Below are 14,123 nucleotides of genomic sequence, written 5' to 3'. Positions count from 1 at the left end.
AAGCAATTCTGCAGATGCTGGAGATCCAGAGCAACCCACACAAAATGCTGGAGGAACTGAATAAATAGTCAGCGTTCTGGCCAAGACCTTTCTTTAGGACTGGAAAGGAAGGGGGAAGATGTCATGGAAGAAAGGGAAAGAGGAGGGGCACCAGAGGAAGGTGATGGACAAGTGAGAGGAGAGGTGAGGTGGGGGCCAGAATGGGGAATTGAAGAAGAGGGAAGGGGAGTGGGGGAAAGAATTACTGGAATTTGGAGAAATTGATGTTCATGCCATCAGGTAGGAGGCTACCTAGATGGAACATGAGGGATTGCTCTTCCAACATTTTTGCCAATAGGGTGAAGGTGCCCAACAAAGCAGTGCTCTGATCTACACTGTGTCTCACCAATTTAGAAGAGACTGCATCAGGACCTCTAGGTACAGTAGACGACCCCTACAGATTTGCAGGTGAAGTGTTGCCTCACCTGGAAGGATTGTTTGGGAATCTGAATGGAGGTGAGGGAGATCAGTGGGGAAGGAAGAATGGATAATCACAAAAAGAGTGACTTCTGCGAAAAGCAGAGTGTGAGGTGCGGGCGTGTGGGGAGGAAGTAGAGGTGTGCTTGATGATTGGGTCCCATCTGGAACAGGGCTTCTGAGCGTGATGGAAACAAAATCATTCAGGGTTTTCTAGGAGGGGTTTTACTGATACAAATAATTGACATGATTATACAGAGAGTGGTCAGTAGGAATAGATTCATTTATTTATTTATCACATGTACATTGAAACAGAGTGAAATGCATCAATTGAGTTAATAACCAATGCAACCCAAGGATGTGCTGGGTTCAGGTCATAATTGTCGTCACACATTCCGGTGCCAACATAGCATGCACACAAATACTTAAGTATGCAGTGGGTTGTAATTCAACTAGGCTTGCTTATTCAATTATTATTTTTCTAATGACTACCCAGAAAGGTATATGGTTATAGGGAGTCATGACAGGAGATTGCTGGGACCTTGACAGAGATCTGTGTACCCTCTTTAGTAACAGGTGACAGCCCAGACAACTGGAGAGTAGCTAATGATACTCCTTGTTTAAGGCATTAAGGATAATCCAGGGAATTACAGACGACGAGCCTTACATTAGTGTCAGGGAAATTACTATAGAAGATTCTTGAGGATAAGATCGATCCACCCAGGAGTTACTGGGAAAGTATGGACTTATCTCGATAGTCAGCATGGCTCTGTGCAGGGCAGGTCACGTTTTACAAACCTAATTTAAGTTTTTAAGGAGGTGATGAAGATGATTGTTGAGGTAGGGCAGTAGAGCAGTAGATGTTGGAGATATAAAGCATTCAATCAGGTCTCTGATGTAGGCTAATCCAGAAGATGAAGGCTTGTGGAATCCATGGTGACCTGGTAGATTGGATTCAAAACTGGCTTGGTCAACATGACAGAGGTTGCTGGTGGAGGGATGTTATTCTAACTGGATATCGATAAACTGTGGTGTTCCATAAGGATCAGTGCTGAGACCCTTGGTGTTTCTGATATATAACAGATTGGGATGTAAATGTAGTCAGACTGAATAGTAAATCTGCATTAATTCATGACCCTAAAAATTGGCCTTCTGGAAAGCAAGGTTGTCAAAGAACACAGGAGAATTTAGATTAATTGGAAAAGACTGATTGTCTATCATATCTGAAACTTGTGCGGGAGAGTTTTTAAACTGGAAAAGTCATTGCATTGAGGCAGTTCCACTCTCTTCACCTTGGAAGTCCAGGTCCAGTGCTATGAGTTTTCATCACAACTGGGGTCTTCTTTGGTTGCAGTGGATGACCATGGGCTCTTCTGTGCCTTGTCATGCCCTTCACTCTCCACAAGGCATTGTAGGACTGCCTTCCTGGCCACTGGTTTCAATGTAGATCTCATCTGTCCAATCCGCCAGAGCTGACTTCACATGCTGGGACAGGCATGTCCCTATCTCACCGGGGTGTGGCCTCTGTCACTGAGCATCCAGTGGGGCCCAAAGTTGAGTGAGCTGCCCCAGAATGGAAACAGCTACAGTTGGAAATATGGGTGGACAAATGGCAGATGAGGTATAATCTGGACACGCATGAGGTGATACACTTTGGGAGGCCAAATTTAAGAAACTATATAGTAAAAAGGTGTGGGGCTAGGAACCCAATCCTGTAAAAACCCAGAGCTACATAAACGCTAACAGAAGCTCTGAAGACCTGATCCTTTGCAGAAGAAGGATACGCTAATAAGATGGGAGACAGAGGACTCTAGTGAGCTGCTGATGGTGGTCTGAGCCCCAGCAGTGGTGATGGGCTGAAGAAGATACAGTAAAAGGCAGCACTCTTAGGATCATTGATGTACAGTAGTTCAAGTTCAGATTTGTTGCCTTAGGCATACAAAGCCAGGGCATTAATGCTATGAAGACTGCCCAGGATGCTATGCTGCATGCCCGCTAATACGGTGAACTGATAAGTGAGGTTTTGGGTCTACTCCAGGGTTTGGATCTCAGCACTCAAGTTTGGTTCGGAATGCTGTTGTTCGCATGATTTTCTTTTGCTTTCTCTTGTGCAACGAGTGTTGGTCTTTTATTTTTATTCTTTTTTTCTTTAATTGTTTCCCCCCTGGTTTTTTGCTTTGTGACTACCTGTGAACAAGCAAATCTCAAGGTTGTATAAATTTTATATTCCTTGATAATAAATCAATCTTGAAAATTAGCTTTCTGCATCATAAATATTTTAACAATAAATACGAAGGAATCTTGTGGTGGAAGCCGTTAGCTCTCTGAAAGTGGCAACAATGGTAGGGTGGTGAAGAAAGCTTGCAGTCAATTACGGCATTGCACTGCTAGTTTCAGGAACCAGGTACCCCTCATCATCAAACAGTTGAACCAGAAAGGATAACTGCACTCAACTTCACTCATCCCAATACTGAACTGCTCCCACAACTTATGGACTAACTTCAAGGACTCTTCATCTCATATTTATTGTCTATTTATTCATTATTATTTTGTTTCTTTTTTCTTTTTGTATTTGCAGTTTGATGTCTTTTCCACATTGATTGTCTGTCTTGTGTGCATTTTCATTGATTCTATTGTGTTTCTTTGTATCTTCTGTGAATGCCCGCAAGAAAATGGATCTCGGCATTGTATATAGTGACATTAATGTGCATGGTAATAAATTTACTCTGAACTTTGACTGAGTATAAAAGTTGGCAAGCTGTGTTACAACAGTACAAAACTTTGATGAGGCTGCATTGTGAGTATTACAGGAAGGATGTGGAGACTTTGGAGATGCTACAGAAGAGGTTCACCAGAATTAGAGTACGAGCTATAAGGAGAGGTTGGACAGACTTGGGTTGTTTTCTCTGGAATGTCAGAGGCTGAGTGGAGACCTGTTAAAATATATATAAAATTGTGAAATGCATAGGAAGGGTAAGTAGTCATGACTTTTTCCAGGTTGGAAATGTCAAATACAAGGTGGCATAAGATTTAAAGTGAGAGGGAGAAAGTTGAAGAGATTTGAGTGCCAAGTTTTTCTTGTACACACCAAGAGGTGGTGGTGTATGCAGGTTGTTTAGCAATGTTTAAAAAGCATTTAGACAGGTACATGAACAAGTGGGAATGGAAGGATATGGACTACACACAGACAGAAGAGATGTAGTGTAAATTGTTGTCGTGGCCGGCACAGACATGGTGTGCCGACAGGCCTGTGCATGTGCTGTACTGTTCTATGAATTAGAACCAGATTCAGGTTAATAGCACTGGCATACGTTGTGAATTTTTTTGTTTTGTAGTAGTGTACATTGTAATACACAGTAATAAAAGCTATAAATTATAATAGAAATACATATTAAAAAAATTAAATAAGTTGTGCAAATAGAGAGGAAAAAATACTGAGTAAGTGTTCATGGGTTCATTGTCTTTTCAGAAATCTGACGGCGGAGAGGAAGAAGCTGTTTCTGAATCATTGAGTGTGTGTCTTCAGGCTCCTGCACTTGCCTCTGATGGTAGCAATGAGAAGGGTGCCTGTTTTGGGCATTGTGGGTCCTTAATGATGGATGCTACCTTTCTGAGGCATCACCTTTTGAAGGTGTTGTTGATGTTGGGGAGGTTAGTGCCCATGAAAGAGCTGGCTGAGTTCGCACAATCCAAAAGGGAGGCTCGAGAAACAAACCCATCCAGTGAGAAGACATCAACAGATTGACAGGTAAAGGAAAGAACGAGAATGAAGGAAGAGGAACAAAGCGGGAAACAAGCAAGGAAATTGGAAATCCACATTATGATCCCTAGCCAAGATTTACTATGTGATAGGAAAGATTGTTTAAATGCTTCGAGAGAATTACCTTCGCTTCTCCCAAGTTTCCCAGTCGGAAATGAAGTGCGCCAACGTTGTTGAGGATCTCAGGAGGGACATCAGCCTGCACTTTCTCCTGAAGGATACGTGTTGCTGTACCATAGGCTGAAAGGGCACCCTACAAACAGAATCCAGACAAACTCACAACACCAAAAGCCGCAATACCAAGTAACTGCCACGTGCACATAATCTCAATCAGCACATGGAAACCTGCCATACCATTGCCCAGCTTTGTCAGTCATTGCAATATGTTTGGTAGCTGACCACTGAACCACTTCACTCTGTACTTACTAGTGCTATGGGCTCATTTTTTTACAGAATCAGATTCAGGTTAATTATCACTGATGTATGTCATGAAATTTACTGTTTTGTGGCAGCAGTACAGATATAGAACATAGAATAGCACAGCACAGTACAGGCCTTTCGGCCCACATTGTTGTGCCGACCCTCAAACCCTGCCTCCCATATAACCCCCCCCCACCTAAAATTCCTCCATATACCTGTCTAGTAGTTTCTTAAACTTCACTAGTGTATCTGCCTCCACCACTGACTCAGGCAGTGCAGTCCACACACCAACCACTCTCTGAGTAAAAAACCTTCCTCTAATATCCCCCTTGAACTTCCCACCCCTTACCTTAAAGCCATGTCCTCTTGTATTGAGCAGTGGTGCCCTGGGGAAGAGGCACTGGCTATCTACTCTATCTTGTACACCTCTATCATGTCTCCTCTCATCTTCCTTCTCTCCAAAGAGTAAAGCCCCAGCTCCCTTAATCTCTGATCATAATGCATACTCTCTAAAAAAGGCAGCATCCTGGTAAATCTCCTCTGTACCCTTTCCAATGCTTCCACATCCTTCCTATAGTGAGGTGACCAGAACTGGACACAGTACTCCAAGTGTGGCCTAACCAGAGTTTTATAGAGCTGCATCATTACCTCACGACTCTTAAATTCTATCCCTCGACTTATGAAAACTAACATCCCATAAGCTTTCTTAACTACCCTATCCACCTGTGAGGCAACTTTCAGGGATCTGTGGACATGTACCCCAAGATCCCTCTGCTCCTCCACACTACCAAGTATCCTGCCATTTACTTTGTACTCTGCCTTGGAGTTTGTCCTTCACTTTATACCACCTCACACTTCTCTGGGTTGAACTCCATCTTTCACTTCTCAGACCACTTCTGCATCCTATCAATGTCTCTCTGCAATCTTTGACAATCCTCTACACTATCTACAACACCACCAACCTTTGTGTCGTCTGCAAACTTGCCAACCCACTCTTCTACCCCCACATCCAGGTCGTTAATAAAAATCGCGAAAAGTAGAGGTCCCAGAACAGATCCTTGTGGGACACCACTAGTCACAATCCTCCAATCTGAATGCACTCCCTCCACCACCACCCTCTGCTTTCTGCAGGCAAGCCAATTCTGAATCCACCTGGCCAAACTTCCCTGTGTTTTTTATCAACACATAAAAAAATTACTATAAATTACAATAAGAAATATAAAAACATACAAATAATGCAGAAAGAGAGCAAAATAGTGAACTAGTTGATGAATTCACAGACTGTTCAGAAGTCTGACGAGAGGAGGGACTGTTTCGAAAACACAGAATGGAGCGCATTCAGGGAGGTTCTACCTACAATCATCACGCCAACATTGATGACTAGCTACAAAGGAAATTGAAATACTGTGGTTAAGCACTACACTGCCAGGGCAAACCAGAGACCATGTCTGCAGAGGTTTATGCACTGCTTAGGAATTAGGCTGCTGCCTGCAGATTGGGGATAGGCTGACTCTAAGGTCAGCTGGAGACATGCCATCAGGTACTCAGAAAATTCAGATACCTTGGTGTTCGAGACATGCAGCACATGTAGCAAGGTATACAAACCATAACCGATTACAAGTCCACCCTGAAGGTAAATGACAGCAACATCTCCCTTCCTGATAGGCTGAATGCTTTCTATGCACGATTTGACCAACTGAGTGATGTCACACTGAGCAAAGATCCCTCTCCCCCTGAGGAACAGGCACCTGTCTGGCAGCAGCTGAGGGAAGGAGGATCCGAGACAGGGTAAACCCAAGCAAAGCTGTGGGGCCAGACAGTATACCAGGTTAGGCGCTGACTAACAGAGGTCTTAACGGACTTCTCCTACGCTCCGTCCGCCAGAGAAAGCAGGATCTCCCAGTGGCTGCACATTTTAATTCCATATCCCATTCCCATTCTGACATGTCTATCCATGGCCTCCTCTACTGTAAAGATGAAGCCACATTCAGGTTGGAGGAACAACACCTTATATTCCGTCTGGGTAGCCTCCAACCTGATGGCATGAACATCGACTTCTCTAACTTCTGCTAATGCCCCACCTCCCCCTCGTACCCCATCCGTTATTTATTTATATACACATATTCTTTCTCTCTCTCTCCTTTTTCTCCCTCTATCCCTCTGACTATACCCCTTGCCCATCCTCTGGGTCCCCCCTCCCCCTTTTCCTTCTCCCTGGGCCTCCTGTCCCATGATCCTCTCATATCCCTTTTGCCAATCACCCGTCCAGCTCTTGGCTCCATCTCTCCCCCTCCTGTCTTCTCCTATCATTTTGGATCTCCCCCTCCCCTCCCACTTTCAAATCTCTTACTAGCTCTTCCTTCAGTTAGTCCTGACAAAGAGTCTCGGCCCGAAACGTCGGCTGTACCTCTTCCTAGAGATGCTGCCTGGCCTGCTGCGTTCACCAGCAACTTTTATGTGTGTTGCTTGAAATTCCAGCATCTGCAGAATTCCTTGTGTTATTGTTTCGTTTGGTTGTATATATGTACAGTCAGACAACAACAAACTTGTGCATCAGAAGGGCTTAGTTTAGTTAGGTATTTGGTTAGTTTGCACAACATTGTACAAATGCTGTACTGTTCTATGTAAGCTCAGGAACCTGGGGCTCACTATGTCAGGGATTAATGAAGTGAGGAGGATCTTTCCTCTCTCTATTCTGGGATCTGAGCACTGCACAGTCTCAGCAGAGGTTGGGGGTCCTGTTGTCCCACTCAGACATGGGACTCGTGTAAGGCACTGACTTCAACAATCATGAAATGCTTTGAGCGGCTGGTAATGGATCATATAAAATCCCACCTTCCAGCTACATTGGACCCTTTCCTTTCTTTCTGGCATGTGCCTGCGTGCGAGTCTGTGCGTGTGCGTCTGTGATGATGGATTTTTCATGGCTTTTTCCAAGGCACAGAGCGAGAGAGAGAGACTGTGTGGCGCACCACCCGCCAGACACCTTGGCAGCATTTTCCCTCTGTTTTATGAGGCTCAGTTGCATTCTCAACACTCAACCTGGCACCAATGGAAAGCGTGCTTGGGGGCGTTTTGAACCCGGGAACCTCCACTCCCGGGTCCAGTGCCGATGTTGTTGCACCACCAGCCGGCCCAAATTGTACCCTTTCCAATTCGCCTACTGCTTAAACTGGTCCATTGATGACACTACAGCCTTTGCTGTCCACTCCATCCTGTCCCACCTGGAAAACGATGCCTCATATGCCAGGATGATGTTCATTGACATCTGCTTGGCAGATAACACCATCATCCCTCGGAGGCCAGTGGGCAATCTGTCCTCATTGCGACTCAATGCCCTTCTCTGTAACTGGATGTAGGACTTTACAGAAAAACTCCAGTCAGTCCAAGTTGGCAGCAACACCTCAAGCTCCATCATGCACTGCTATTCACACTGCTGGCTTACTATGGTCTTGTCAGATTCAGTTCAAACCGCACCATCAACTTCGCTGGTGATACAACAGTGGCTGGCCTTATCAGCAATAATGATGAGTCAGCATACAGAATGCAGGTAGACAGTTTTGTCAAATGGTGCAAGAACAACAATCTGAATCTCAGCATGGACAAAAGAGATGACTGTGGACCAGGAAGGCGCAGGTTATCCACTTTCTATTGCACATCAATGGCTCTGCCATGGAGGGAGTGCAGTTTTGGGCCCCTTGGGTGGGGGAGACTAAGACCAGAGGACAAAGCCTCAGAATAGAGGTGTGCCCTTTAAAACTGAAATAAGGAGAAATTTCTTTAGCCAGAGAGTGGTGATTCTGTGGAATTTGTTGCCACAGATGGCTGTGGAGTCCAAGTCTTTGGGTATATTTAAGGCAGAGGTTGATAGATTCTTGATTAATCAGGGTATGAAGGGATTCATGGAGCAGGCGGGAGATTGGGCCTGACAGGTAAAATGGATTAGCCGTGATGAAAGGGTGCAGCAGACTCGATGGGCCAAATGGCCTAATTCTGCTCCTATATCTTATGGTACTATAACACAAAGTTCCTTGGTGTGCACATAATCTAACCTGGACCCACATTATTTCTTCATCTCTGCACAGCAGCATCTACACTTTCGGAGGAGACTGATGTGTGTAAGGTTCCTTGTCCTATTCTACCAACTTTCTACAGGAGCACAAAAGAGGGCGTCCTCTTCTGGCGGCATCATTGTGTGGTATGGAAGTTGAAAGGCCTGAAAGGATACTAAAAACAGCCAAGAGGATCACCGGGGTCTCCCTATTTGTGACATTTACCAGGGGTGTTATACACAAAGGGCCAGAGGCATTGTTGAGGATCCCCAACCCACATCCCAAAGTCTTTCACCCAGTAATGTTAGGAAGGAGGTACAGGAGCATCAGGACTAGGATTGCCAGACTGGGTAATAGCTCCTTGCCTCAGGCTATAAAACTGATGAGTACTCTGCCACCACTGTGATTTCATCACTCGGACAGCAAGCTGTTTACTGTTTATTACTTACCCGTACTGTGCACTGCATGCATTTTGAATTATATTTTATTAAGTTATTTGTAGAAATATTTTGTGTTATGTGCTGTGTGAAGTATATGTTTTGTGGGTGTACTGTGGTCTGGAAGAAAGTTGTTTCATTTGATTATATGTATGTACAGTCTGATGACAATAAACTTGAGCTTGAACTTGAAGCTGTTCCTAGATCACAGAGACTGTATATTCTGGCTCCTGTACCTTTTCCTTGATGGTAGTAATGGGAAGAGGGCATGTCATGGATGGAGGGGTTTCTTAATGATGGATGTCACTTTTTTTATGGCATTGCTTTTTAAAGATGTCCTCAATGGCGGGCGCTGGTGCCCATGATGGAGCTGGCTGAGTCTACAACCCTTTGCAGCCTTGTCTGATACTGTGCGTTGGCCCCTCCACACTCCTTTCATACTCCTCTTTTGCCCTGCAATACTAAAGTTCCTACTTTTTAAGGAACTTCCTTTATGGTCTGACCTCCCCTGCCTCATTTTCCCTGCCTCTGTACACTTCCTCACTATTTTATTTCTCTCTTTTCCCACTACTTAAAATATATAAATAGAACTATCAATTACATTATAAAATAACTAAATTACAGTAAGTGTGTTGATATGCGAGTGTGCGCGTCTAATATATATACACACATTTTAAATCATAATTTAGAGTTATTTTATTATGCAAGTGCAAAGTAATGTTACTGCAAAGCAACAAATTTCATGACATATGCCAGCCATATTAAACCTGATGCTGAATCTGATTTCCTTGTACGAGGTGATATCTCATCTGCTGAGCACTCTCTGTGTTTACTACAGGACTATACCCATACCTGAATATCTGACTGTTCGAGGATCTGAGCCAGTTCAATCCAGGCCTCCACATCGTCTGGGTACTGTTCAGTCACTTTCTTCAGATGACCCTTGAAAAAAATTGGGAATACTTTAGAGAAAGGCATTTGAAGCCATATCAACACATACGAAAATAAGCTTACTGTTACAATGGGAAAGTATAAATCCAAAGCTTTGTACCTTTGCAACTTCCCTCTTCTCCTGCTCCTCTGAGGTGGCGTAGAGTGAACCTAGAATCTTCATAGTTTCATAATTATTGGGGTAGGCCTTGAGAACTTTCTCAAAGCACTGTGCAGCATTCTCCTTGTCCCCTCGATAAATGTACATTTGCCCGAGGCCGAAGAAAGGCAGAACAAAGGTAGTGGAAGCAAACTGTGTAGCTTGGTAATAGTACTGGAAAGCCTGATCATAATCACCCTATGGAACAAGAACAAGGACATCTGTAGGGTTAGTGATGGCTGGAAGACAAGATTATGTTAGCAGACTGCACTTGGAGTATTGTGAACAGCTTTGAGCCCCTTATCCAAAAGATGTGCTGGCACTGGTGAGCATCCAGAGGAGGTTCATGAGAATGATCCCAGGAATGAAAGGGTTAATGTTTGAAAAGTGTTTGATGGCTCTGGGCTTGTACTTACTGGAGTTTATAAAAATGAGAGGGGGACCTAATTGAAACATATTGAATATTGGAAGGACTACATAACGAGTGGATGTGGAGATGAAGTTTCCAATGGTGGGGGAGTCTAGGACCAGAGGGCACAGTCTCAGAATAGAGGAACACCCATTTAAAACAGAGATGAGATGGAATTTTTTTTTAGCCAGAGTGAATCTATGGAATTCATTGCCACAGACAGCAGTGGAGTCCAAGTCATTGAACATATTTAAAGTGGTCGTTGATAGGTTCTTGATTTGTCAGAGCGTCAAAGATGACCAGGGAAAGGCAGGATAATGATGTCGAGAGGGATAATAAGTCTGCCATGATGGAATGGTGGAACAGTCTTGATGGGCCAAATGGCCAATTCTACTCTTATGTCTTACGGTCTTACGGGTACACGATAAAAACACTGGTACTCCACAGAGTGCAAATTCATTACAGGACTCTTGGTCCTGGAATACTAACTCACAGTTGCATACATTCTATACTCAAACAAGAGATGTCCACTTAGACAATGTAATTAGGCAGATATCCACTTAGAGAACATTCAAAAGTTCAAATTACATTTATTATCAAAGTATATATACAATATACAACCTTGTGATTGCAAAACAAAGAAACACAATACAATCCACGAAAAACACCACACAACAAAGACCATGAAACGGTCAAGGTGTTAAAAAGAAGAAATAATGTGAACAATAAAAATTAAAGAAATCACACACAGAACTGCAGTCCTTGAAAATGTGCCCACAGCCACGCAGCCAGTTCACCACTAACTCCCAAAGGGAAATTACAGGCAGCGGATTGCAGTACTGTATCCAGAAAAGTAGAAAAGTTAATTGTTATGAGATGGCATATTGCGATGGTATGGCATATACTGCCCAGTTTATAATGTAAACTCTCTCCCCCATTCACTCTGTCTACAAATGCCATTGCCCCAGGAAAGCAACAAAAACGTTCAAGAATCCCTCTATCCCTGTTCATTCTTTCTTCTCCCTGCTCTCATTGAGCAGAAGATACAAAAGCTCGAGAACAAGTACCAACAAGCTCAAGGACAACTTCGACCTTGTTGTCATTTAGACTAGTGAATGGACCTCTTATATGATGCACAGAAATTCTTGATCTCTCAGTCTACATTGCCATGGCCCTTGCACTCTGTGCCTCTCTGCTCTGCACTTTCTCTGTAACACTGTATCCTGCAATTTGTTTTTTCCCTTTCCAGGTTGAGAGTGTTGTTAATAAGGCATGCACGTTCTGTGCCTTCACATAATAGGTTCCTTAAGGTGTCATAGCTGAGAGTGGGGTGAGGTGGTGGGGATAAGCTCCCACTACCTATTAATGCTCCCAACAGCATAAATCTCAAGTAGTCTCTGACAACCAAGTCCTGCTCCTGACCTTCACGTGTGGCTTAGCTACTAAATCTAGTTACTGGCACCTTAAAACCAGTCGCTTCTAACAGATGGGGCTCGTCAGCCGTGGCTGGCAGCTCATCAAGAAGGAACACTCTCATCTCAAACCACCTCTGCCTTGCGGATATCTCCACTCATGGCGAAGGCTTTAGGAGTAGACCCTGAGGAAAAACCCGGAGCAGGAGTCCCAAAGGCAGTCTTACTTTGAGTTCAACACTGACTGGCATCTCCTGCGATACTGCTGGTGCCTAACTCTATCAGTCTCTGCTGTTCCTTCGGATACATCAGCTGCATGGACAACAGCTTGCTCTCCATATCATTCTACCCTGGATTGCATCTCGACTTCGACAGCTAGGACGCAACATCCGTGGTCAGCCCCAATCAACAAAGGCCATTGACATTGACATGGTAGGTTTGGATCATAAAAGCAGGGAAGTCTTGCTCCATCTTTATACAGCACAGCTGCAGCCTTAATTGAAGAATTATGTTCATTTCTGATTGTTTCATCATAAGAAGCATGTGGAGATCCTGGAACAGGTCCAGAGATGAGGTACTGTAGTTACAACTATAGATTGGAGAAGCTGTGACTGGGGTCTTGTAGAAGAAAGGTTCAGGACAACATCTGATGAAAGTAGAAAAGATATAAAGAGGTGCTTGAACAAAGTGGATAGTGGGTTGATCAAAATTGTCCCTTAGTGGGAAAATTGCGAAGGAAAGATGATGGGCATGTCAAAGATTCAGATGTATTTATCACATGTATGCCCCTGCAGCGTAGCAGTTAGCATGACACTATTCTAGCTTAGTGCGTTTGAATTCAATTCCAGCGTCCTCTGTAAATAAGTTTGTACGTTCCTTCCTGTGTGCACATGGGTTTTCTCCAGTGGTCCAGTTTGCTCCCGCAGTCCAATACGTACCAGTTAGTAGGTTAATTGGTCATTGCAAATTATCCTGTGATTAGGTTAGGGTTAAATAGGTGGGTTGCTGGGCAGCACAGCTCGAAGGCCAAAAGGCCTGTTCTGCAATGTATCTCAATAAATTAATCAATACATACAGTGAAATGCATCACTTGCATTAGAAGTAAATTGCAAGGATACAGGGAAATAAGACCAATAGATTGCTACCCCTGGAGTCTGAACGGCCTTCCACAGTGTTGTATGTTGAAGCAGAGGTTAACCACGATGTAACCGCTTCTATTCATTCATATCCCAGCCACTAAAGATGATTTGCTCCTTTGAGGGCTTTATAACAGAAGACACTCCCATTAGGGCAGAGGTTACGTGGCATCCATGCCAGGACACCTGACTCAAAAAAACAGTTACTTTCCCCAAGCAGTAAGGCTGATCAACACCTCCACCCATTACTTTATTATTTTTTGTCAGTTATCTTATGTACAGACTAGCATCCCTTTATGGACATACAATCAATCTATGTATATAAGCTATCTTATATATTTACATATATTTTTTCTTATTTTTCTGTTCTTTATTTTATTGTAGTTTTTGTGCAGCTTCGGATCGGGAGTAATAATTATTTCATTCTCCTTTACACTTGTGTACTGGAAATAACATTAAGCAATCTTGACCTTGAATGTTGACTGAAAAGTTTGCAGTAACTCACCTGCACATGGAAGGACCTGGCTAACTGGTAGCAACTCTCAGCTTGCATAGCCTCCACCTCAGTATTATGAAAAGCATGAAGAGCCAGATGCTGTACTTTGCTGTAATCCTGAAAATGAACGAGAATTTGTAAAACAACCAAACTCCATAGCATCGCTCTGTCAAAATAAAAATTGCTTTCAAGACACTAATAAAACTGCAGGAATTATTTATTTTCACATGGACCAGATCTCAGAAGGGGTAAAGGAAAGATGAATCCTGATGAAGGGTCTTGGCATGAAACATCGACTGTTTATTCCCCTACACAGATGATGCCTGACCTGCTGAATTCCAAAAGCATTTTGTGTGTGCTACTTGAGAAATATGTGGGTGACTATGGTCTTTTCTACAGAAGTGATTTGCCATTGCCTTCTTCTGGAGAGTATCTTTACAAAACAGGCGACCTAA

The 14,123-nt window shown here is 43.5% G+C and overlaps 1 protein-coding gene across 1 annotated transcript in view; it reads right to left on the bottom strand.

The window, feature by feature from the left end:
• ctr9 (CTR9 homolog, Paf1/RNA polymerase II complex component) overlaps nt 1-14,123 on the bottom strand; it is a 105,678-nt gene that overhangs the window by 60,989 nt on the left and 30,566 nt on the right. The window contains exons 8-11 of the mRNA XM_063061570.1: nt 13,678-13,785; nt 10,177-10,413; nt 9,978-10,067; nt 4,341-4,469 (exon numbers count right to left, since the gene is read on the bottom strand). Of these exons, the coding sequence (XP_062917640.1) occupies nt 4,341-4,469; nt 9,978-10,067; nt 10,177-10,413; nt 13,678-13,785 (564 nt within the window). The remainder of the gene's footprint in view (nt 1-4,340; nt 4,470-9,977; nt 10,068-10,176; nt 10,414-13,677; nt 13,786-14,123) is intronic.

Source organism: Mobula hypostoma, chromosome 11 (genome assembly GCF_963921235.1).
Source record: "Mobula hypostoma chromosome 11, sMobHyp1.1, whole genome shotgun sequence".
Classification (NCBI taxonomy): Eukaryota; Metazoa; Chordata; class Chondrichthyes; order Myliobatiformes; family Myliobatidae; genus Mobula; species Mobula hypostoma.
Note: the sequence above shows the minus strand (reverse complement) of the source record. Positions and strands in the feature narration are given on the sequence as shown.